Source organism: Microtus ochrogaster, chromosome 15, assembly GCF_000317375.1.
Source record: "Microtus ochrogaster isolate Prairie Vole_2 chromosome 15, MicOch1.0, whole genome shotgun sequence".
Taxonomy (NCBI): Eukaryota; Metazoa; Chordata; class Mammalia; order Rodentia; family Cricetidae; genus Microtus; species Microtus ochrogaster.
The window spans coordinates 14,964,315-14,989,300 of NC_022017.1; the positions used below are offsets into that span (position 1 = coordinate 14,964,315).

At 54.1% G+C, this 24,986-nt stretch overlaps 1 protein-coding gene across 2 annotated transcripts in view; it reads right to left on the bottom strand.

The window, feature by feature from the left end:
• Triobp (TRIO and F-actin binding protein) overlaps positions 1-12,611 on the bottom strand; it is a 22,764-nt gene extending 10,153 nt beyond the window's left edge. Inside the window, exons 1-8 of one of the 2 annotated variants that reach the window (XM_013348733.2) lie at positions 12,427-12,611; positions 7,714-7,770; positions 4,961-5,029; positions 4,776-4,865; positions 4,381-4,490; positions 2,428-2,956; positions 1,719-1,829; positions 1,303-1,573 (exon numbers count right to left, since the gene is read on the bottom strand). In XM_013348733.2, coding sequence (XP_013204187.1) covers positions 1,463-1,573; positions 1,719-1,829; positions 2,428-2,956; positions 4,381-4,490; positions 4,776-4,865; positions 4,961-5,029; positions 7,714-7,770; positions 12,427-12,573 — 1,224 coding nt within the window. In that variant the 5' untranslated portion in view covers positions 12,574-12,611 and the 3' untranslated portion in view covers positions 1,303-1,462. Of the gene's footprint in view, positions 1-1,302; positions 1,574-1,718; positions 1,830-2,427; positions 2,957-4,380; positions 4,491-4,775; positions 4,866-4,960; positions 5,030-7,713; positions 7,771-12,426 lie in introns of those variants that run through there. The other variant, XM_005354220.2, reaches the window with a different exon arrangement.
• Positions 12,612-24,986: the final 12,375 nt, after the last annotated feature.

Consider the following 24,986-nt stretch of genomic DNA (forward strand, 5'->3'; position numbering starts at 1 on the left):
GGACCCCAGCGTTCTCTTCTCCTGGCAGCGGTATGTATGGTATAGACTACAGACAGCTGACTGCCAAATTATTCAGATTCTGTGACTCGGCAATTAAGCAAAAGTACTTTTAAAAAATTAAACACATATGCTTACAATGAATTACACACACACACACACACACACACACACACACACACACACAAAAAGGAGGTTGTGAAGGTTGGTGTTAATTATTAACCAGACGAATCTAGAGTCACCTAGGCAACAAGCCTCCAGACACACAGAGGAATTATTTACGGCTAGCCTCTGGCCGTGCCTGTGCAAAACTGCTTCGAATTCACCAGAGGTGGAGAGGCCACTGTAAAGGAGACCCGTCATAGGCTGGGGGCCCAGGCTGCACAAAACGTAGAACAGTGTCTGAGCACAAGCACTCATCTCTCCTGGCTGTGGAGGCGATGGGACGGCTACCTCAGACTCCTGCTGCCACGGCTTCCTGCTGACGGACCCTTTCTCCCTCAGGTTACTTTGGCCAGGATATTTTATCGCAGAAATAGAAAGCAACAAGACAGAAAATGCCATGGCTGGTACCCAACATGTGTTCACCCCCCTGCTACAATACGTTTATGTTGTGTGTGTACCCTGACCCTCACCTGGACAGCAGCGGAGTGCTCAGGGCCCTACTCAGGGGGAGGCGCAGTGTGGACACTGCTCAAGGCCACACACTGGGACTCAGTTTATTGTTTCTACACTGTCAGGAGCTAAGCCAGAAAATGCTAGGAATGCAGATTCGCCTCGCACGGGTGTCACATCTAGAATTACATTTATACAGGTGGAAAAGGTGAACTCTTCTGACTAGAATATTCTCAGTCTCCACATAAAGCAGTCATGCAGTTCAGCAAAGAATATGCTTACAACACTGATCTTGAGAAGTTCTGACGTCTTTTCATCTTACTCATTAGCATAAAACATCAATCAAGACACAGAGAACCACCCGAGTTTGTTAATCAACTGTGGCCACAAGGATAAGGAGAAATCATTAAAGCAGCCTGAGAAATAGCCATCTCTATATGGAATTCACAATAACAATGATTGTACATTTTATTTGCACATTACATACATTATACACTAAACAACCTTTTATAATTTATAATAAATATGCACACACACAATTTATTTCTGGTGAACTAGCTGTCCAGTTGTGAGAACCAAAATCATTCCCAGACAGAGACAAATGTCCCCAGGGGACAAAGTTGCCCTAGAGGGAGAAAGTCACCCTCCCTTGTTGAGAACTGCTGTCCCAAGCAAACTCCCGAGGACACAAAAGAGGCTCCCAAGTCCCACAGACCTCCTCGTAGGCAGGGAAAGCTCCTCCCTGCACGTAGAGAGTGACACCCAGGGCCACTGGCTCCCCGCTGAGATCCAAGTGCAGAGTGTTGCACGGGAACTCACACACAGGCTCTGCAGTCAGCCGGACCCATGCTCAAATCCCACCTCTGACACCTGCAGGCTGGGGGACCTCGGGCAGGTCACATACCCTCTCAGAGCTCAGTGGCCTTGTCTGTAAAATGGGCACAGTGATCATGCCCACCAGCTGTGGGGAGATTAAATGACACGCTGTGTAGCAAATGGCTGGCACAATTCTCACACACAGAGAGGGTTCCCCAAACACAGCTGCTCTCTAACAACACAGCAGCCAGAAACCTGCCCCCACCCCACAGAGTACCTCCTCAGCTTACCTGTGAGATGTAGCCTGGAGGGACATGGCTGTCGTCCTGGGGTCTGGGGGCACTCTGAGGCGCTTCTCCTCGGAGACGCCATGCCTCCAGCTGGGCACGGAGAGACTGGACCTGAACACAGGAAGACTAGGTCAACAGGCATCCTGAAATGGGGAAGGGTGCTGGTGGGAGGCAGGGAGCCCAGTTTCCCCGGCGTGCTTAGTAACAGCTCTGGTTTGCAGAAGGGGCAACAGCCCCAGCAAGCGGTGCAGACAAAGGGACTTTGTGGCTGGGTCCAGGATGGCTAGGTCAATGACCCAGGTGAGCTTTGACCCAGACAAGGCTGGGAACAGCACACAATCATGGATGTAGCTATCACCCATGACTGTAATGGGGGGACATCCCTGCGCCTCACTTTCCATGTGTGAGAAAGGAGTGGGGCCTAGAGGGACAGATGTCACGGAGGGCAAAGAGGCACCTTGCAAAGCAAAGGGCCTGTTCTTTGCCTCTCCTCCGGTGTCTTCCCTGTAGTTAAGGACAGAACAAAGACAAAGCCATACAAAACAAAGTCAGCTCTAAGGGCTGGGGGAAATAGTCGCCTGTGAGGTGCCTAAGATGTCAGTTGGCAGGTCAGATATGGGGTGAGATCCTAGACACTGTAGGGCTGCAAGGCCAGTATCAGGTCATGCACACTGGTACCAGAGGAGTCCTGATGGGGAGGGAGGCCTACCTCCTTTTCCAGGGCTTCATGGCTGTCACTTGGGGACCCCCGTCGCTCGCTGTGTCCTTGGTTGAGCAGGGCAGTGAGTGGCACTCTCTTGTTCTCCCTCAGGGGCAGCTTTTCCAATTCCTGCCACTTCTTTTCAATCTCTTCACTGAGGCGGCTCTGCTGGTCATCAGTCAGGGGGGCTCCCAGGCCCCTCCGAGGCCCATCGCCACTGGGCGTCTCTGGGGTCCTGCTGTCAGTGGACTCAAACCACTTGCGTCTTTCCTCAGAACGTTGAGCCAGGTCCCGCTCCAGATCCTCATGTTTGGTTGGGCGCTCAGGAGTAGAGCGGGACAGAGTGCGCACACGCTGTGGGGAGCTTGGCGTTAATGGAGAGAGCTCCACGTAGTCCAGCGACTGTCGTGGTCCCTCCACTTTGCGAGGGCCACCGCGGCCGATAACTTCAGAGCCTGTCCGCTGCTCGCCTATCTTCAGGGAGCCCTTCTGGGTGCCATAGCCACGCAGCGTGTTTTCCTTATTGCAATCTGAGAGCCTAGGACATCAGTGGAGCTGCATCAGGGGGCAATCTTTGCCCACTCCAGCTCATAGAGCACTTTGAGAGGGGTCCAGGCCAGGGACTGGGCAGGGACTCCAGGGAGCAGGCAGTTCTGGCTAGAGGTGGAGACCTTCCGCCTCATCAGACCCTGGGAGGACCCTAGCAAGAGCATCTCATAGTCTCATCGACCGTATCTGGGACACAGGGCAGCAAGGCCTCACATGGCACGGGTGTGGGGGCTCAGTGTGCAAAGTAAACGGGAGAGTCTTTACAAGTGCCAACGCCTGTGTTATTACAGGCATAAAACAGTAACATGGCTGCAACGTCTGTGTTATTACAGGCATAAAACAGTAACACAGCTTCATGAGGAGCTGAGGACATGGCTCTGCAGTTAAGAGGTTTGGTTCCTGGAGTTCACATGGTGGTTCACAACCCAGGGGTTGTGACACCTGCTTCTGACCTCCAAGGGCCCTGCACGACATGATGCATATACAGGCAACACATACACACACACAAAATGCATAAGGCTAGGCCCTGGGTTTCGGGTCAGGCTCAGGGTAGGCGATGTTGATGAGGGGAGACACTGACACCTGAGTGACACCGGGTGACAGCTGCAGCTCAGTCCAGCAGTGTTCATTGCCATTCAGCTCCAAACTATACTTCCCAGCATCCTCTGCAACACTGTAATCATGTGACCACATTCTGGCGTGGGGTAGAAGCGACTCCCTCTAAAGGGCCTCCTCAGCACTTCAGCTGTGCCCTCTGACCTGACGACCAAGCAGTAAGCTAAGGGCTGCTGAGCTGTGCACTGGGTCTGTACTAAACATCTGAGCCAGTCCTGCAGAGCACTCCAGCCTGCACACTAAACAGTCCAACAGCACGCTTCTGCAGAATTCACCAAGGCCCCGGGTGCGTATACGGGTGCAGACCCGATACCTAACGTGCCGGGTGAGGAAGCTGAAGTGCAGATGGGAAAGCCTCTGCCTACGGCTGAACAACCACGGTGCACCCAGGCTTGGGGACTCAAGCGGCCTACCTTACTTCTGTCCTGCAGCCACCTCAGCTCCTCACAACACTGTAACAGACAGACCCCTGCTCTCTACCACAGCAGCCAGAGGGGGCCATGTGCAGAAGCCACAGTACCTAGCACACAGAAGAGCCCACTTTGCCTCCTGAGCCTCCTCTCTAAATCACCAAGACCTTCTCCAGCTTTTAGAATGTAAGGGGACCTATGAGACAGGGGGTCATGCCTAGGTTCTCAATGGATTCCGGATGGCCAAGAGCATGTGCTGCTCTTTCACAGTTGGTTGTGGAGGAACTGAGCCCCAGAAGGTACAGCCACAGGGCCCTCAGGTGAGTATGCAAAGCCCCACACAGGAACACAGCATCATCCCTCCCCCAGGGCCCAGCCCAACACATACTTGGTGACATCTGGGGCTGAAGTTGGACGCACAGTCTTCCTGAGAGCCTCAATCCAGTTCCTCCGGATGCCCGAGGTCATGGCCGACAAGGTATAAATGGCGTCTTTGGTCTGCAAGGGCATACTACATGTAGTTTGCCACATGGCCAGCCCCGTGTCCCCTCCCTTTGTGGAGGTGGTCCTTCCTTCCCAGGAGGGTGTATGAGGTCAGGTAGGTAGAAGGTACAAAACCCTCTGCTAGCCTTGATCCAAGTCTCCCTAAATATGCTAAGTACGGGTATCAGCACTGCTGACCGGCAGAGGAAGGTCTGATGGTAAATGAGTGAGTGAGTCAGACTGACACCTGCCCAGGCCTGGGTTACACACTCTACCTCCCGGACCTGCATGCGGCCTTACATGGATCTGGAAGCCATAGTTGCGCTGTACCGCGTACTCTGTGACGTCTGTGCAGGAGCGCAGGTCGATCTCACCATCCAGTTCATCCGCCTAAAGCAAGAGGATCCACCGTGGTCTACATGGGCCCTGTGGCGCCCCACTCCACAGACCCTAACCATGAGGACCCACCCACCCAGGCACCTCACCTCCTCGGCGGTGGAGTCCCTGTAATATTTGAGGCTTGAATCCGTCAGCACAAACCAATGCTTTTTCCACTGTGAAGGAGGAGATGGTGAGGGAAAGGCAGGGGCAAGGAAGACTGTGTGCACTTGTCCCATCCCTTACTCCCATCCTTATAGCTGAGGGGTGTGACGGGAGTCACAGCTTAGAAAGGCAGATCTGAACAAGCAGACAGTGGCTGTGAACCGGCCCGTCTTGGTAACTATGTCTTCTGTGGTCCCAGTGGACAGCCTTTCTTTGGCCTGCTCACCCCCATGTTACTGTTTTTTGAGACAGGGTCCCATGTAGCTCAGGCTGGCTTTCAGTCTGTGATGTAGCCAGCATGACTAGGATGTGTATGGATACATGTACCACAGTGTGTGTGCATCAGAAGACAACCGTGGAGAGGCTTCCCTTTCCTTTACCGCTACCCGTCCTGGATTCTAGGAATCAACTCAGGTCACTAGGCTTGCCGTGGCAAGTGCTTTACCAGCTAAACTGTCTTGTTGGCCCGACCCTGAACTTTTCATCATCCAGCCTTCACCTCCCGAGTCCTAGAATTACAGGCATGCACCGTCATGCCTAGACTGTGTGAGGCTGGGGATTGAATCCAACGGTCATGCCTGGCAGGCAACCATTCTGTCAACTGAAGGATTCTCAGGAAACTCCAGACCCCTCAGAAGACATCAAAGCTCAGCATGTGCCTTCCTCCAGCCAGACGAGGGAAGGGGCAGGGCTCTGAGAGGTTAAATGCTTAGCAAGTCAGTGACTAAGTTGGGCCAGACCTCTGCCAGTCTTTTTCCACATGCCCACTGGATTGACACAGGGTCAAGAACAAAGATCTCTCAGACAGGACTAGAAAGAGGCCTGGGGCAGGCAACTAAGTTCTGCTTCCCCATCTGTGCTGTGGGCCGATTATGCACAGTTTCCACTGTGAGAGGGCATTGGTGAACCCTAACGTTTGTGAGCTGCAGTTTGAGTGTCCCTGCTCTGCCTCTTAGGAGGCCAAGGTTAGGCCACCAAGCCAGGTGGGCAAGGGACAGGCAGACAAACCTGGCATTCCACGTGCCAACCTCAGCCTCCCTCTGGGCTCTTGCCACTTTATTGGAATGTCAGTTGGGATCAGCCCACTGCCAGGATGGGTGTTTCCCTGTCCAGCCCCCCTGGGGCTCCCCTGACACCCCATCCCTGTTGGTGCTGTTTCTTGCTTTTGTTCCCTAAAGACATGATACGGTTTCTAGCATTTGAGGGTGAGTCTTTCTACTTCTTTCTATGTGCTCTCTCCGGAGAAATAGGGTTTAGCACAAAAAACCCAGAGTATGAGTGTTGCCTTGCTATGTGCCCATCAGTCAGTGTTCCACTTCCCCAGTCTTTAGTGTTCTGATGTACAGTGGGGATGATAAGAAGTCCCCAGGCTTTGAGTCAGGTTGGAGGCATCCATCCCTCATGTGTCTCTCATGGCATGTGGTACTTGATCTTGGGAACAGTTCAAAGAGGTCAGCCTCTTAGAACAATCTTGCCCCTGGAATGGACTCAGGTAACACTTGGGACCGCAACTGTCTCTGCAAAGTGGGTGGGTTCTGTGGAAAATGGCGTCTCGGCCCTCTAGGCCTACTCTGTCACTGTTTGCAATAGAAGCTGGATGGAGCTCTGAGGACCTAAGGTTCCAGGGTCTAGACTTGGGCTGCCCAAGACATCACTTTGCCAGAAAGAGGTCTCACTCTTGGGGGCCTGATTCCCATCTGTGCTCAGATGTGGCCAGGCTGGCCACACTCCCAAAGCCCTTCCAGTTTGAACATTCCAAAATCCTATGAACGAGCATGAGTAACAGCCAGTTCTGGGTGGGGCCCTTAATCCCTCTGCCCTCCAGGGACCTTGGGTAGGGAGGCCAGGAAGGGGTCACTGGCAGGGTGCCAGGGCTTGTGTGAGCCTGGAGAGCAGCCACTAAGGGACGTTGAGCAGGCAGCAGGGACAGAAGGCTGCTGGCTGCGGGGAATAAAGCGCGTGGGCAGGAAACACAATGCGATTCCCCTTGGCTAGGAGCCCTGCCCGGCATGCGGGCCGCACGCAGATCTGAGCCACAGGCACATGCAGGCGGAGTAGGCAGGTGGCCAGCTTAGCTCCCAGCCTCCAGCCTGCCTGGCAGCTGACAGAGCAGAGCAAGTGACCAGTGCTGCTCCAGACACTTCCAAGGACAGATACATTAGACTAGATAGATGGAGGGTGATAAGTTGAGCTCCCAGCAGGCAGTAGAGGCTTCTGGCCCCTCACACAGCAACCTCTGTGACTCTGTTCTCCACTTTGTCCGTCATTTGCACATCATAGACCTCATGACTGAGGCTGTGATTTCACCAACAGAGCCCCAGATTTGAGAGTGCCCCACTCCATACCCCAGTGTCTGGTAATCTGTACAACTCAGGCTTCTGTGACGCCTCCGCCCAAGACCCTTGGATTCCTAGCTGATGTTGTCACAAGAAAGGAGAGCCAAGATGCTCCTGGTGAGAACTGGGGCTAGCACCCAGAGTGTGCATGGCAGGGAGGCTCCACCCTGTGACTTGTGTGTTAAAACTGATGAGGAAGCTCATAGCTGGCCTCCCTTTCCCTGGACCAGAAGTTCGACGCCTTTAGGGTTTTCACCTGGCCCTCATCTCAGACTCCCCCCCATGCTTACTCCAAGAGCCTCTCCATAGAAGCCCTGCATCAGCCCAGCCAACCTCTCCCCTCCAGCCCAGCCTCCTACCTCTCCAGGCTCATCCAAGATCGACATCCATCCCTTCTTGAAGTTGAGCAGGTCGGGCTGCAGAGAGATGGAACGGCAAACGGTCAGACTCGGGAGGAAAGCCAAGCAGGCTGCTAAGAGGGACCATGACAGTCATCTTGCCCTGGTCCTGTGACACTGGTCCTGGGAGACCAGTGAAGAGGGCAAGGGACTCAGGGAACTTTCCCCCAAACCAAGCAGAACCAAGCAGGCTCCCAGCCACAGAGACAGCCTTGGCTCTTTTCCTCAGCATTCTCTGAGAGCCAAGAGGTTGGGCTGAGTGGCTAAGACACACACCCCAGATGTCCAAGCTCCCTGGCCCCACCCAAGATGGAGAGAGAGGAGACAGAAGAAGTTCGCCTATGAAGAGAGCTCTAGGGAGTCCAGAGTGTAACCTTGAGAAACAGCCTAGCAGAAGTCCATGTCTTCTTCAACAGGATACAGGTGGACCATGCAGAACACAACCCAAAGCTCTACCCAAGCCTCTGTTCATCCTCCCACCAAGCCTGCGAACCTAAGGGTCGAGCCAGGCCCAGGCTGAGGACCAGATGGCCTCTTTCCCCTAGGTCTCCTTGGACAGGCCACGGCACCTCAATCCTGGCAAGCCTTACCTGGCAGGTCCTACCCAGGGAGGCAGAGCCCTGGAGTTGGGGGCTCCCAGCTGCAGCATGTCCCAGAGGGAGGCTGTGAGCTAGCTCTCTCTGCTCAGGCCTACATGAAGCTGCTCTTCCTGAACTGCCCATCTGGAGGGCATCATCCCCCAGACCCTCCCTGACCACTGGGGCCCTCACCGATCTAGGTCCCCTTCCTTCAGTAGCCTCAGCTCCTGCCCACTGGCAGGGAAGAGAACTGGGCTGGCCAAACAGGCTGGCAGGGAGGAGGTGGCCACCTGTTGCCATGGCTCTGAGCCCACCTATCAGAGTCTGCAGCAAGTGAGCCTCACCGGGCCAAGGTGTCTGGTTGCGTGAAGGGAGTCAGTGACATAGTGCAGAAGGGTGGCGGCAGCTGGGAACCAGAGCCACCTGACCCGGCCATCTCTGTGGGCTTGCTCTCCGCTAGAGAACCCCATTTTCCTCAGGTAGAGTAAGCGTGCTGAGAGAGCCCCAGGCCAGCAGTCTGAACACCTAGAACCATCCACAGCCGAGGTTAGGGGCTCCCTCACTCTGCATACCTGTCTGAGGGAGGAGGCGGGCTATTCTCCAAACCCGGAAACCCCGGGGCTGTGCTCGCCCTGTTTGTTCCCTATTCTGTCAGTCTCCCATCTGTGACAAGGCAACCCAGGATGACCCCCAACTAAAACTCAAGACAGTGACCAACCGTAGCTGGCTCCACTTCCCTTCAGCATGGTCCGCCCACCCGTACAGCCCCAGGACCTGGAAGAGAGGCCTAGTCACAACAGGTCTCAGGAGAAACAGTGTATAAATATCGTCCACCTTCCTGTCATAAATTCCTGTGATTTGGGGTAGATCCCCTGACCCCAAACTGGCCCCAAGGAGTCAAAAGTCAGGGCTTGGTTTATAGAGCTGGTACTCTCAGTGAGGCTGACCCAAAAAGGAAGGCCCCCAGGCACAGTGACAGACAGGGACCCAGAGTGCTGCATTAGAAGCAAAGTGGCAGTGGCCACCACCTCCCCTCGCCACGTGCACAGCCCCCTCCAGGCTCTGGCTCATATGTGTGGCAGTGACTAGGGGTTCTGAACATACTGTAGTCAGAACAGCTCCCAGACGACTCCCAAGACCAGTACCAACAGAGGCACCGCAGGTCTGGTGTGACCTAGCATGGCAACTTCAAGGAGCGAAGAGCAGCAGAGTGAGCGTCAGAGAAGCATGTGCCACACAAACATGAGGACCTGAGGCTAGACCCCAGCACCCACATACAAGGCTGGGTGCGATGGTACATGCCTATAATCCTAGTTCGGGAAGGTGGAGGAGGAGCTCTGGGGTTTGCTGTCAGCCAATCTAGCTAAACTAGAAAGTTCCAGATTCACTGAGAGATCCTGTCTGAAAAATAAAGTGGAATGAAACATACCCAAAGTCACCCTTTAGCTTCTGCGCATGTGTGCACATACACGTACGCACACACAAATAAAACTGAATCTGACAAGCTGCATCCAGAAAGCCGCCACCTCCCCAACTCCTCAGGCTCAGCTGCCCAGTCTCTACCAGCAAGGCAGGAACACCCAGAGGCTCTCATGCCCTCCTCCCCAACCAGTACCACAAGTCATTCCTGCCCGTCACCTCAGCCACAGCTGCAGCCCCTTATAAGTACACACCTTCAAGGGGTCATCTAATGCCTTAATCTCCCATGCTAGCCCGGTCTGCCCCCACCTATTTATCCCAACAATTCCACCCACAGTGCGCACAGATCCCAACACACAGCAACAATCCCCCAAGTCCTTTACATCCGCTATGTCCTCAACCTGAAATACTAAATGTCCTTCTCCACTGACCAAACCTTCAGACCTGCCTAACTGCGTCATCTGAGGCCTCTTCTCAGGGCTTACTCCACGCCACCCACCTGCTGCCCACAGCCACCTCCCATAACCCCAAGAGGCCTCTGCTGCATTAAGATTGCTGTAAGCACTTTGGTTTTCCCTCCAGGTGGGCTGATTAAGATGGGGGGGGGGCAGTGCACACACCTTTAATCCCAGCACTCAGGAGGCAGAGACAGGTGGATCTCTGTGAACTCGAGGCCATCCTAGTCTACAGAGCGAGTTCCAGGACAGCCAGGGCTACACAAAAAAACCCTGTCTCAAAAAACCAAAACCAAAACCAAACCAAACAAACAAAAAGCACAACAAAACTCTTTCAAAGGCACCAGGTACTGTTCTAGGGCAAGCTATCAGCTGTGAACAGGAGCCATGGTCCCTGCCCTGGCGGGGAGTTTAGGAGACAGACTGTAAACACGCAGAACAAGTATATAATTTGATGCCCAGCGGTGACTGCAGACTGAGGCTCCTTCATAAAGCTTCCCCGGCGAAGGAGAAATGAGAAAGAGCTCTGGAGTCCAGGTCAGCCCGGATCTACCAGCTCCTTGAAGCCTTCCTTGGTCACTTGCTCTGTACAGAACACTCAGCTGGTAGCAAGGTGTGTATGTCAGGGGGATGGGCTCCATGAACAAGGAGGCTCAAGTCTGAATGGTGCTCAGGACGAGCCCGGGGAGCACTGTGGATGGTGACCACAGCCTGTTCCTGGCTCCAAACCACTCGTGGCTCCCCACTGCTCCTGGCTCAAGCTAGGGCCCTTTCTCAGACCCCTTCCCTAAGTTTCCAGCATCCCTGAGATGGTCATTAGCCATGCCCCTTTATTGGCACTCCCCTTTATCAACACGCCCCTTCCTCCACAGTCCATCACCAGCTGACAGAGTCACATAATCAGAGGACAACTCCTGCAGGAAGCCCTGACCTCCCACCAGCAGGGATGCGCTTCCCTGCCCCTGGCACCCCTCTTTCAGGATACAGGCACACATGTGGCGCTTAGCAGACTCACCCTGCTTAGCACGTGCTTCCTGGGAGTGGCAACTGTGTACATTTCTTATCTCTCCCCAGAAAGCAAACTGAGACAGACCAGGGTATAAATTTTGGTCCAGTAAAAGGCCAAACTGCATCACCAGGGCTATACTTTTCTCTGGTGCACCTCAGCTTCCCTAACTAAATGACGGAGATGCTATCATCAACCTTGAGAGGATCAATCTGGTACTATCAAAGTATCTGGCAGGCACCCAGTGGGCCAGGCAACCACCTCCCCCTAACCCAGGACACTGACTCAACTCCTCCCCCAACATCCCTCCGTTCAGTAACAGGGAAGGGGAGGCTGCTGACGCCAGGAAAGGCCAGTAGGGAGGTGGCAGGATGTGCGGAGGCCGAGGAAATCCAGGCAACAGAGCCAGGTCATCACACACACACACACACACACACACACACACACACACACAGAGCAGGGACCCCCACAGGCCACACCCCCAGCAGCACAGCCCACCCCTCACCAGGCCTACCCTTGCGCATGTGCATACACACCCTGTTCATCCTCCTCCCAACCCCAGGAGGGCCAGTCTGGGTCACCAGGCAGAAATCAGAAGCAGCCCCACCCCTCCATTCCAGAACACCATGGCCAGGTGGTCAAGCCGTCCTGAAAACAGGCTGTTTCTTCTTTTACACCTCACCAGCGCCCCTCCCCAAGCCTCAACTCACTTGGCTGTGAAATGGGGAGAACAGTGCTCTCAGCTGTGAAATTCGATAGAATTATCAGAGCATAGCCATTGATTGACAAATCTTGGTAGAGCCCACCTCCAAGAGAAACTGAAACTTCTGACCCCGCCCAAGGTCCCCAACACCCAACGCCTAGAGGACTCAAGTTTCAGCCGCCCCAGGAGGGGGCTCCCAACCGTGGGGGTGGGCGGGGCAGGACCCCCCAAACTCTGGCTAGAGCCCACATGGGCTGGACAGCTATCACACGACCCATCAAGGCCCGGAGCACCTCTTCCCAGGCCCAAGCCAAGCAGCCTGGGGGGAGTGGGACTTCCACCAGGGGGCTGGCAGGCGGTGCAAGTGTCTCCCTGAGTCTGTCAGTGACTAGTACCCTCCACCGCAGGGGCTCCACGGCGGGGAGAAGGGCAGGGGACCAGAGAGAAAAGTCTGGATCGAGCTGCCCCGCACTCAGCTCCCGGCCTCGCCGGGTCCGGGCTGGGGCCACTCACCGTCATGGCGGCGCCCCGGGACGCTGCTCGGGACTCTCGGGCCGGGCTCCGCGGCGCACCCAGCCCGCCGCCCCTCTCGGCCGCCGGCCGCTTCAGCTCCAGCCCTTCCCTTCCCGGGAGCTGCTCCGGCCCCTTCCATCCGCCCATAAAACTTTTTTTTTTTTCAAACTTCCTGGGAGGACCCGGGTGGTCCAATGGGAGGGCTGGAAGCCGCGGCAAACAGCGGCGGGGGCGATGAGAGAACCAATGGGAGCGAGGGCCGGGCCGGGGGCGGGGCCTGCGCGACGGGGCGGGCGGATGGGGCGGCGGGCAGGGAGGGCCGGGCTCTGGCCAGCGGCCGGCAGGAAGGAAGGGCCGACATGCAGGTGACTGCCGGCGACGGCGCAGGGGCGGGGCAGTTTGATCTCCACGGCTGGGCGAGAGCGTGAGTCCCCCAACCCCGTCCGAATGATGGATGCACCCGGCCTTGGCGCCTGGGTCGCAAGACGGAGTACAACATCCAATACTAACGACTCAGCGAGCCCCACTCGTTCCCACGGACCTGGGGCTCATTTGTTTGTGTTTTACCCACGAGAACGCAGTGGTTCAAAGATGGATCTACTTGCCCGAGTTCTCACGGGGTGGGGGTGAGAGAAATGGGGCAAAGAGGACCCTAACAAGTAAATTGCGCACAAAACGAGCGCAGCTTATTTATCAGAAGTTGGTAGATAGAAAGAGAAAGCTTTCTCGAAATCTCCCAAGTGGGACTTTCCATTAAGAAGTGCGGGGTTACCGGGTGTGGGTGTGCACCTGTTGCCCGTGTTCCCAGCTCCCTTGTGAATATGTTGTGTTTTCTTTGCCTATGGAAGGAAGCTCACCGTGGTCCTTTAGGTGAGGAGGGACGTCAGTGGAATTTGTTGCTGATTGCACCGGAAGTTTGTGTGACAGTAGCCATTTAACCCTGCTAGCTTAAGCAAGCAAGGTACTGTAGTACTCTAAGCCTCAATCTCACCCTGGGTAAATGAGTTGATGCAATGACCCGTGGGTGTTAACCAAGTCAAGCAACTAAAACAACTTCTCCATCTCTAGTTAGCCACCCTTAGGTGTGGGCCAGGGAGCCTGGGTTACTTGCAGTTTAGGATACTCTGCCAACTCGATTTGGAGCTCAAAAGCATTGCTCTTGCTGGGCATACTGGTATAGGCTGAGGAAAAGGGTGAGACAGGGAGCTCAAGAGTTCCAATCCAGCCTGAGCAAAGTATGTGATTCTAGGTTCACCTGAGCCTGCGCTAAATAGGAAGACCCCAAAGAAAGAAAGAAACAAACATGGAGTATACCGCTATAATCACAGCACTTGGAGACAGAGGCAGGAGGATCACCACAAGAAGTGAGTTGAAGGCTGCATATCAAACCCTGTCTCAAAAATAAAGAAATAAATAAAAGTGTATTGTATACTGCAATTACTATGGCGCTCTGATTCTCTGCCCATTTCACAGATAAGGAGCCGGAGGCCCAGGGAGTGAGTTTTTTCCTAGCGTCTCTGTTGAAGTCTCCTTGCAACAACACACACGTTAAGTTTACTTCCTCTAGACGCTAGTCTTTTGATGCCCATCTGCTTCCCACCCTCCCTCCCCCTGCACTCCTTAAAGGTTGTCAGCCCTTGGAAAGCGAGTAAGAAGAGAAACCGCCTCCCACCGGGTGCCTGGGAACAGAAAGCACCAGCTTCCTGGCTCTTGGCCCTGAGAGTCAGGTAAGCTCAATCCAAGGACCAGAGTGACGGTGACCAGCTCAGTACACTGGATTCTGCAGAGTCAGCTTCCTTTATAACCTGCCTAGGATTGCACTAAATTTTCTACATCCCTCTTCCATATGACATACACAATGCGGAACTCCTGGAGCCCTGTAGAAGGGCAGACCTTTGGACTCTAGACTGCTGTCTTCTGTATGCATGTGTGTGCGTGTGCACGTGCACACACACACACACACACACACAGAGAGAGAGAGAGAGAGAGAGAGAGAGTTTCCTTTCCTACTACCTCACAAAAAGATGCATGGAAAATTCCCTTCACCCTTGGAGCCCCAGTATAACAGAGCCACATACCCCAGCCAGACGTAGCCCTCACTGCTTAGTGCTCCTATTCCTCCCCTAGCGCTCCTTTCATCCAAGCACCTTTCCCAGTAGGGCCAGGGGCATAGCTACATGATATAGCCTGGCACCCACAAAGTTCTGGGTTCCATCTCCAACACTGGGGGGAAATGTTTTGCCTTGTACTCCCTGCATCTGGCCCCGCATCCTGTGCCCCTGCATCTGATTCCTTGCCCATATCTCCTATGCCCGTTGCTTTGCCTAATACTCCCTATTTCTGTCTCCCTTTTTCCTTGTCTTCCTCTTGCTCCTCACTGGGTGCTCCCAATATGTGGCTCCATGCCCCATGCTCCCTGAATCCACATCTTTGTCAAGTGCTCCCTGTATCTGACCCCTTGTTAATGTTCCCGACTTCTGCCTGTCCCTCTGCTACAGTGTCACTGACCCAGGAGCCTGTCGTGGTATTCACCTCTATGTGCTCTCTGTAGGCAATAATGGAGCATGTCTTTCTCTATCTTGGAGGCCAGCCCAGGGCCTTAGCCTACGGTATACCTTAAGTAAACACTGGCTAACTGAATGAGCACACAAAGGAAAGGATCACAGATCACCCTAGCACAAGAGAGATGCGGGACCTCAGAGGCCCGGAAGTAACTTATGCTGGCAAAGACTGGAGCCACCAGACTTCAGCAATATTCAGCGTGGAGCCACATCTCTCCTGAGGACTCTAAGGTATGACTCAGGGAAGGGGAGTGGACCAGAGCACACAGCCCGGTATGGACAGAGATAGAATTCCTGCTAGTTTTCTGGCTCTTCAGCAATCCTCAGAGAGGCCCCAGGCAGTTCCATCTCTGGTACTTTACAATTCTAGTCCCCAGAGAAAAAGATCATTACCCCAGACTCACCAAGCCTCGGCTGCCACACGGCCGGTAGGAAACACAATGGTAACTAAGAGCTACCAGGCGGCTCTGGGAGGCCAGCAACGCAGGGGTGGGTTTGTAAGTATTCAATGCTCAGATCGGCCAGAGCAGGGTTTGCATCTCAGATGCACCCATGTGTGACATGGAATAAAAGACTTCACTTCCTCCTTAGTATGTGGACAACATGAATCTAATCATCCTTAAGAAGAGGACCAAACATAGTCAGGCACGTCCTGCATGGGCTATGGAACCGGGGGATATAGTAGATATACAGTAATGGCTGGTAGTGTAGACACTGCGCACAGACGTGGGAGTCTAGACTACAAAGATCTGTCCTTCCAGGGGGTTCCAGAAGTCCAGAAGCAAATCTATTATCATAATCCCCACTTCTCTTATCCACCAAGGCCTTCCCTGCAGCTCCTCCCAGCTCTGCTGTGTGTTGGTGACCTTTAGTTAGTTTGATAAGGCAAATCCTGCCCAAGGCTTGAAGGACCACTGCACCTAGATAGCCAAGTTTGCTTGACTGCCTTGGGTGCCCCTGCCTGTAGGGAATGGCAGGGAGGAACCATAACACAGACAGGAAGCAGTACTAGGGCAGCCCTGGTCCCCAAGCCTCTAGGCATTCTAAGCTTCTGGAACCTTCCCCTTAGCCCTGGGCAGCTCAGCAGTTACCCCAGTCATATGATAGGCATGACACCCAGTGCTCTGACTTTCTCTGAAACACTCTCTCTTGGGACTGTGCAAAATCCAGCCCTGTGATATCCTGGCTGTCGGCTCAAGTCTGTGACCACCCTCTGTAAAATAGGAATGCGCCGCCAAGGCCCTGCAGTGTCAGGGCCCAGCACCAACAGGAAAGTCTAAAGTCACCCAGTCACCAACAGTTAACTCCCAAAGTCAGCCCTTGGTTGTTTCTTGCTTGCTGTGAAGGGGCAGAAGGGGTCAAGTCGTAGCTACCTCCTCGCCCCGCCCTAGAGGAAGCCCCAACCAGAGGCCCCAGTGTTTACAGGCCTCTCTGGGCAGGGGATGGGTTATGTAAGGCCAGATGTTTGTGAAACTGGCCCAGGCCCAGGTCTGAGACACACTCTGTAATCCAGAACCCCTTCTGACCCTCCTCCTCCTTCCCTCCCTCCACCTGGCTCCCTGGCTCAGGCCAACAGTTGCTGATTGGATAGTACCCAAACATCCTTCATCCTAAAAGCTTTCAGGATCTGTGCCCTGCAGCGGAGGCGGAAAAGCCCACCATCCAGAGCCTGACGGAGCTTTGTAGCGCCCTCTCCTTCCATGAGCTTCTCCCACTCCTCCCTTGCAGCTCCCAGTTTTTCTTGGCTAGGACCAGCCTCCTCCCCGCTTCCCTTGTCTATCCACCCTCTCCCCTCCAACCCCTCAGGAGCCAGCCTACCCTTTGCCACCTGAGGACCCCCAGAGACAGCAGGTATGGATTGAACAGCGCGGGCCGGTCCCCGGGCATCCGCCATGAAGTCACCAGTCGGCCCTTGAGTGGGCTCTCAGCCTTGCCCTCTGCTGGCCTCTTGGCTGCCTGTCAAACAGGGTCCAGTGTTGGCTGTAGGTCCCTGATGGGATGGAGTATCCCTGGTCACAGCCTCCCCTGACCATTCTGGTACTGCAGAGGCCCGGGGCTCCCACCTACCTCCCCCGTTCAGAGCTACAAAGGAAAAAAACTGGTTATCTTGCTCGCACTGCATAGTGTTTGACCAGCAGGGTCTCTAGGAGTCCATGCATCCTTGGGACTTGTGTCCAAAAGCCTAGGTCAAACTGCAGGCTGCCAAGGAGAAAGTTACAGATCACGTATGTTTAGCTTACATGGCATGCATCCATCATCTTGCATTTGGTTCTAACATTAATAACCAAGAAGTCTGGGCCAGGTGTGGTGGTGCACACTTGTAATCCCAGCACTTCAGAGGTGAAGGCAGGAGGATCCGGAGTTCAGCTTCAGCAACAGAGAAAGCTTGAGGCCTGCCTAAGCTACATGAAGCCCAAATTAAAACCACATTTTAAAAAATTAAAAAAAAAGAAAAGCGGGACAATAGTGTCCCACGCCTTTAATCCCAGCACTCGGGAGGCAGAGGCAGGCATATCTCTGAGTTCAAAGCCAGCCTGGTCTACAGAGAGTTCCAGGGCAGACAGAGCATTACAGAGACAGTGTGTTTCAAAAAACAAAACAAAAAAAAAATCTGATTTCTCTTGAAATGTGGGAAAAATGTGGAGACTCTAGGTCCATTGTATCTCAGCAGCAACCACCTGGAGACAAGGGGTCATGCATGTGACCCCAGCTCCTGTTCCTATAGCCTTGGTTACCTGCCTGGCCTTCAGGGCATTAACATGAAGGAATGGACACAGACTTACACCCTAGTGTAGTGTCTCAGAGCCCTAGTGCTTCCATTTTGAAGTCACCTTTGCTGGGGCAACTGAGTCACTAGCAAAGCAGAGGCCCTAAGCCACACAGCAGGCTCCAGGCTGAGGAAGGGGACAGAACCTCCTGTCCTCTGGCTGGAATCTGCAAGCTCTGGAATCGGAGTCTGAAGCCCAGGAACCTGAGAGAATTGAGGAAAGGAGAGCGTCCCAAGATCACAATCCATCACAGCCCACAGCCCTGACCACCACACGGCCCCACTGTGGCTCACCTCAACTCATACCACCACACAGAAGGTGTGCACTAAGTGCTGTGAGTGGGAATGAATGAATGAATGAATGAATGAATGAGTAGTTAATACTCTGTCCAGTAGAGGTGGCAGGGGTGTGTGTCGGGAGAGGCTCTCCACATTGCTAATTTCCTCTTTGCTCACAAAGCCCAGGCTTCAGGAAGCATGAAGAAATCAGCCCGAAAGAGGAAGAGTGAAGTTGTCAGTGCCCCTGTTAGCAATCGGAGACCTCTGTCCCCTCCCCACTTCACAGGAGGGGAGACCAGCCACCAAGTAGATCGAGGCGCATAGATGGGACAGAGCCAGGAAGCAGCGTGAACAAGGGTGGGAATGGGGAGCCCAGGGATGCTTGTTGTGGAACATTGTTTTAACTAGGCAAAGATGTGTTACATTGGTCTATGCTGCAGACTACTATGCTACAGAATATATAAAGGTGAGCTACTTTTGTTTATGCTGAATGTGTCTAATAATGTAAAGATGTGCTGCTTTTTTTTTTTTTAGCCTTGACTGCCTAAGGCGCCTGATTGGTCTAATAAAGAGCTGAACAGACAATGGCTAGGCAGAGGAGGGACAGGTGAAGCTGACGGGCAGAGAGAATAAATAGGAGAAGAAATCCAGGCTCTAGAGAGGGAAGAACAAGAGAAGAAGGAGGAGAGAACGAGGCACACACCTGGGGCAAGAAGTCAGGCAGCCACCAGTCAGACATAGAGAAGCAGGGGAAATAAGATCTACAGAAGTAAGAAGGGTAATAAGCCCAGAGGCAAGCAGTAGATAAAGAGAAACAGGTTAATTTAAGCTAAAAGAGCTAGCCAGAAATATGCCTAAACTAGGTGGAGCATTTAAAGCTAATAATAAGTCTCTGTGTCATGATTTGGGAGCTGGTTGGTGGCCCAAAAGAAAAATCCTGGTACAGAGCCAGGTAAGGGGACCAGAGTCTTGGGTTCTATTTGGGTCCAGCCACACACTGGCTGTTTCCTTGTCTGTACAAATGGGTTGGACAGCATACGGCTACGTACGACTCTGATCAGTGGCAGGGCCAGACTCAGGAGGCAGCACAGGGGAAGAGAAAAACATAGCCAGAGTCTCTGGCTCACGCTGTCTGCTGCCTGCCACCTGCTGTCTGCCTCTGCCTTCACCCCTCCAGAGGCTTCTGGTGAGAAAGCTCTGTTTGCAAGTTGCAGAGAGGATCAGGGCACAGCCATGCTGTTACAGCTGGGCCCAGGCAGCCTCCCTGGTCCACCCCCTGCATAAAGCTCCAGCCTCCAGGGCCCTCCAGGTTGCTGCAGCACCTCCTTTAGCCCACTTTACCGCTCCTGACCCCAGCTCCAGGAAGCATGGCCCAGCCCCACCCAGGAAGCCTGGCCCAGCCCTCTAAACCCAAAAGAACATTGCCCTCAGGAACTATTGGGGCCAAGCTGCCACTTGCTCAGGGAAAGACAGTGTGCCAGTAAGTGGGAAGCTGTGCCCTGGGCTTCTGACTCCAGGACCATCCCCCACCAAGTCCCCACGCGATGGTTAACACTGCTGACCACCTCCCCCAAAGTTTCTCTCCTTAAGGCCTCAGCAGAGCCAGCCTGGGTCTGGATGGCTTCAGGACTCTTTGGAGGAGCTCATCCCACCTCCAGCCTGATTTCCCATCCTTTTCCCTCCCCCTGTGTCCAAGCCTAGGACCCAACTACCGAGTCAGCCTGCTTCTGGTCAGCCAGTGAGTCTTCGCCTCTGCTTGGTTCTGATGCCTCAGGCTCCTCTGCCTGAAACCGAAGAAAAGAAAGAACACAGTTTAGCCTGTATCCCTCACGATTCACCCATCCATCTACCTTCTAAATTGTCCGTTTATTTTCTGTACATCCAATGTCACTAAATCCATGTTGCTAACCCAGCCATCCCTCCTCTGTCCTCCAAACCCTCCTAGCACCCTGCACATCCATCACCCAGTCTGCACCCTGCCTTTGTTTAGGCACCATCTAGCCGTCCATTGACCGTCATGTGTCCACTTATCCATCCACCCATCCCCCAATCCTCCCAGCAGTCACTCACTGTTATTGACTGACCATGTATTCATCTCCGCTACATCCACCCATCACATTCCACCTAATAACCATATACTCAGCCATCACGGAACAACCACTGCTATCCATCACCCCACCATCTACCTAACACCACCATCTGACCATCCTCCACTCACTGCCCACCTGCCACCTAACTACTGTCCCACCAATCTCCCTCTTGTGTGCAATGGAGCAGCTGTGGATTCCACTGGTCTGCCATCCACTGAAATGAATTCCCCTTGTCTATCAGGCCTTGGGCTGAGAGGCAGAGGTCTTCGCCCCCATGGAACTCATGTTTGCTTGTTTGATGATGCTGGAGGTTGAACCCAGGGCTTTGGGCAATGCTGTGCAAGTGCTCTACCACTGAGCTGTATGCCTAGCCTGTGCCCATGGTTCTAAGGGGAAGTGGATATCCAATGTGACGGATGGAAGCAAAACCGTGAGGCCCACGAGGGGACCGTCACCAGCCCTAGGATGGGGTTAGTATTGGAGGACAGGACATTAGACAATGAGCAGACATTTGGCAGGTGACAAAGGAAGGTAGCGTCATCCTCAGCAACAGGAATAGCGTGTACGAAACCCCATGCAGAGTCCTCCAGCCAGCACAGTGAGAGGAAGATATGGGGAGGAGGGAAGAGGAAGGGGCTTTGAATGACATACAAGGATCACTAGAGAAGTATCCGGAACCCCAGCAGGACCTGGGGAACTCTCTGCTTTGCCATCCAGGAGATGTCCCTCATGCCGGATTGACACACATACGACGCATGTGGTGTTTCTATAGAGCTAGAGCCTGAGGGCAGCCCTGCCCTGCCCCCATCTATGCTCTGGGATTGGAGGCATCACCAGGTATAGCACCGGACCCATCCTGGCTACTAGGCTTACTTACCCAGTGAGCACTCTGCAGCCTCTTCTCCCCGCCCGAGCTACTGAAGTGGCCAGAGGTTCTCCATCCTTCATGTCACCATCCCCTAGTCTCCAAGGGATGCTGAGCCTCAAGTAGAGGAACCCCAATCTTTGTGACCTCCCACCTCCCCTTTGACAGCGGCCACTGGGCCACAGCACTGAACACACATACCCTCCTCTGAGCATCAGGCGATGGCCCTGCCTCCACATTGCCCGATGGCAATTTGAGGGTAGGGCTGTGTCATCTAACCCTGCACCCCTGGTGTCTTAGTGCTGAATTAGATCGTTAACTGAGAACAGCCACAAGGTGGTGGGATAGAGAGTCTCCTAGTGCAGTAAACACAGGCTTCGGAGAGGGCACTTTAATATCATTTATCCAAACTCCGGCAGGTATGGCCCCTAAGAAATTCTATTGAGTACGGGTCTTAGTTTTATCATCTATAGGCTGGGAACAGTGGCAGCTGCCTCTTCACTGCGCATGGCACCTATGACCTAACACACTGCCTGTGAGCTGGTGACACCACTGCCAGATACTGTCGGGGAACAGGGCGCACACAGTTTAGAACAGCACCTTTGCTGGACCCCCCTCCCGATATGGGACAGACTTACCGCCAGGTCAGGTGGGCTGTGGCTCTCTAGGTGATCTGTTTGCTCCAGAGCAGCCAGAGTTGAAGTTTCTGGTCCACTTGTCACTTTGGTTGTTGGCCACTGGGTGGAGGTACAGGCAGGGCTGGGTAGCTGTGCTGGGCTCTCCAACTGCTGCCCAGGGCTATGTCCATTGGCTTGGGCGACCTTGGCCCATCCTTCAGGCTGGGTCGGTTGCTCTGTCTTCAGGGTGTCCTCTGTTCCCGGGGAACCCAACTCTGGTCCTGAAGCCCTGGCTGAGTCCTTTTGGGGCAGCCGAGCCTGCAAGAGCTCCAACAGGCCTTCCCAGTCCAGACTTGGGAGTCTGGTCCAGGCTCCATCCTCAGGTGCCCGGAGAAGGCCCAGCAGGTCCCTCCAGTCTAGGTCGGGTGGCTTCTCAGGGCTATACTGATGTGGGGATGCTCCCTCAGCCCTCCAGCCTGTGGCGGTGGTGGCTTCAGGCTGCCGGGCACACAAGCATTCTGCTGGGCCTGCCCAGGAGCTGTCTGGGGGGGTTGTAGGCTGGTGAGGCCTGGACAACTCCTGAAGGCTAACTTGGCCCCTTGAGGAACCCCTCTGTCGCCCATTACTGGGAGGTTGCTCCCAGGCCTCTGACTGCCCCCACCTTTCCCTGTGCTCCTGGGCAGGACCCCTCCATATCCCCTCCAGGCTGGGACTCTCAAGTTCTGGCCAGCCCCCCAGGCCTGGACCCTCCTGGCTGTCCCAGATCTTCTCTGGGTGTCTGTTAGGACTCTGGGGTCTTGACAGCTCCTCCTGACTCTGCCACCCTCCCAGAGGCTGCCTTAGGCCAGTGCAGCTACTCTCTGCATGTCTCTCTGTCTGAGCCTTCCTCTCTGGGGACTGGGCTGATGTCCTGGCAGGTGCTGAGGACCTCTGGAGTCGCCGATCTACCTCAGATCGCTTCTCAGGGCTCTTAGGATGTGGGGACTCTGTTCGGCTCCGCCTGGCTGGCTCTGCCTGCTTGGCAGAGGGCTTGATCACCTGTGGATGAGGTGAAGGGGTGGGTGAGGCTCCGGACTGCACGGGATAGTCGCTGTCTGTCTTAGCCAAGCCCCAGAAGAAAGGGGGACTGTGAGGTGAGTCTGGATCTTCCTAGAAGCCTAGACCAAAGCAGGTAGAGAGTTGTGGCTCTCTCTCCTCTCACCCAATTTTCTCGGTTCCAGAAAGAGAGCAGCTCACTTTCTGGGCTCCCCCTCCGTAAGATAGTCTTTCCGAGCTGAGCTATCAGGTGCTGAATTTCCACCATGGGTAACTGTGCCCTTGGGGTGTGCATCACCCTCTGAGTTTCATTTGAGATCCAATCCCTATACTGGACAAGGCAGCCCCTGAAGCACCTGAGGCTCGCTGAGATCTCAAGATAGCAGACACCTCCATGGGGTCAGCTCCGAGGGGCTGTCTTCACGGGTTTGTATGGAGTCCTTCACACCTTGCCAAGAGCTTCCTGCCCTTGGAGAAAGTGGAGTCTGATCCCATGCTGTGGCCCTGGCTTTTCCACAGAGGACCTCCCTGCCCAGGACACCCGCCAGGAACCGAGGGTGAAGAGAGAAGCAGTATGACCACTCATGAGGGCTGGTGGCTATGCTCACCTGCCTGCTGGGGGTGGGGCTGGACTGTCTTCGAAGTTGGCTCTGACCTTGGCCGGGCCGCTGTGACCGTCCCTCATCCCGAGCCTGGAAGGCCCCTGGTGCTTCCGACTTCCTAAGAGCAAATGCACCTGTTCCAGAGGGCCTTTGGGACTTCATGCCAGCACCCAGCATTCCCATCCCACCCCAGAAAAGAGACTCATTGAAAGTCTAAAGTGAGGATGACCCTCTCGGGGCCTCAGTTTCCTCTTCTGGAAAATGGGGACAGTCAGCACCATCTAATCTGACTCATAAGGCCATAAAGATGGCACAGGAGAATGAATGGAGGGGGCAGCTCTTGGCCATGGCTCCCTGCCGCCTCATCTGGCACTTCCTATTACTCACCAGCCAGTAGCCAGCCACCCCTGACAAAGGTTAGACTGGTCCTTGTAGGAATTCAGATTTATTGAGCATCTATTGTGTACCAGGCACTGAGCAAAAAAATAATGACAATGTTTAAGAAAGCATTTATTGAGCGCTTCCTATGTTCTGGATGACAAGTATCTGTGTGCTGAGTCCCACAGCCTTGCACAACCTACTTCAGGGACAAGAGCGGTGGCTGTTAGGTGCCTATTTTTCCATTCTTTCTCCATCCATCTGCAAACTGAGGATTTCTCAAGCCTCTGGGAGCTAACGGAACCCCGGCACTCAGCTTTGAAAACCCTGGCCCTTCTAGCCATGGGCGAAAGAGCTCCTAGCCAGGTGACTGTGAAGAGACACTCTCTCAATCTTGACAACCCCAGAAAGGTCACCAGCAAAGGTCACCATACCCAACAGAGATCACCTTTAGCCTGTGCCAAAATCCTTGCTTCCAGATATGTGTGTGGGTTAACAATGAGTGGCCATGGTTATATTCAACATAGCATCACCGTTACTGAGCTAACAGACTCTGGGCACAGTCTGCCCCTTCTCCTAGTAAGAGACAAAAGACTTAGCCTCCATGAGCAGGTACCTCCTGTGGGGTCTGACTATCAGACTTCATCTAAACTGGCCATGGAGAGAGGCTTGTGGAAGACCCTAGGGTCCATCCCCAGCACAGCAAAAATAAGTCAAACCCACGTTATCAGTGGGGCCATGACCGCTGGCTGAGCAGAACCAGGAAGGAGAGATGCTTTCAGGCAGCCCAGGGTGAGTCCCCAAAGGAGACAAGAGGGAGGCTGTGCAGGTGTCTGTGAGGACTGTCTTTCTAAAGTTTGCCCACAGTTGAAGAACCACGCAGAACACTGTAGAGGTTTGCAGAAGGAACGGACCTTGGGTGGTGATGACCCCTGTGATCCCAGTGCTCGGGAGGTAGGGCAGGGAAGCTGGGTGTTCGGGGGCATCACTGGCCACCAGCCTCTCAAACTGAAGTGTGGTATCGGGCTTTGTTGTCCTGTGGTCTTTGCTGGTGTTATTAGAATTCGATCTGGAAGCTGTTGGGGTCCTTAGAAGCCCTAAGGTCCCTGGATTTTAAGCTTGAGGACTCCCTGATGAGTCAAGACAGGATTTCTCTGTGTAGCTCTGGCTGTCCTGGAACTTGCTCTGTGGACCATGGTGGCCTTGAATGCAGAGGTCTGCCTGCCTCTGCCTCCCAAGTCCTAGGTATGCACCACTACTGTATTTTTAGTAGGCTCCATTTTTAGTCAAATTTGAGACCTTTGAACAAGTTTCCCCCAGCACTGAGGTCTGGGAACTTCAATGAAAGTACCAAAATCAGCCGGGC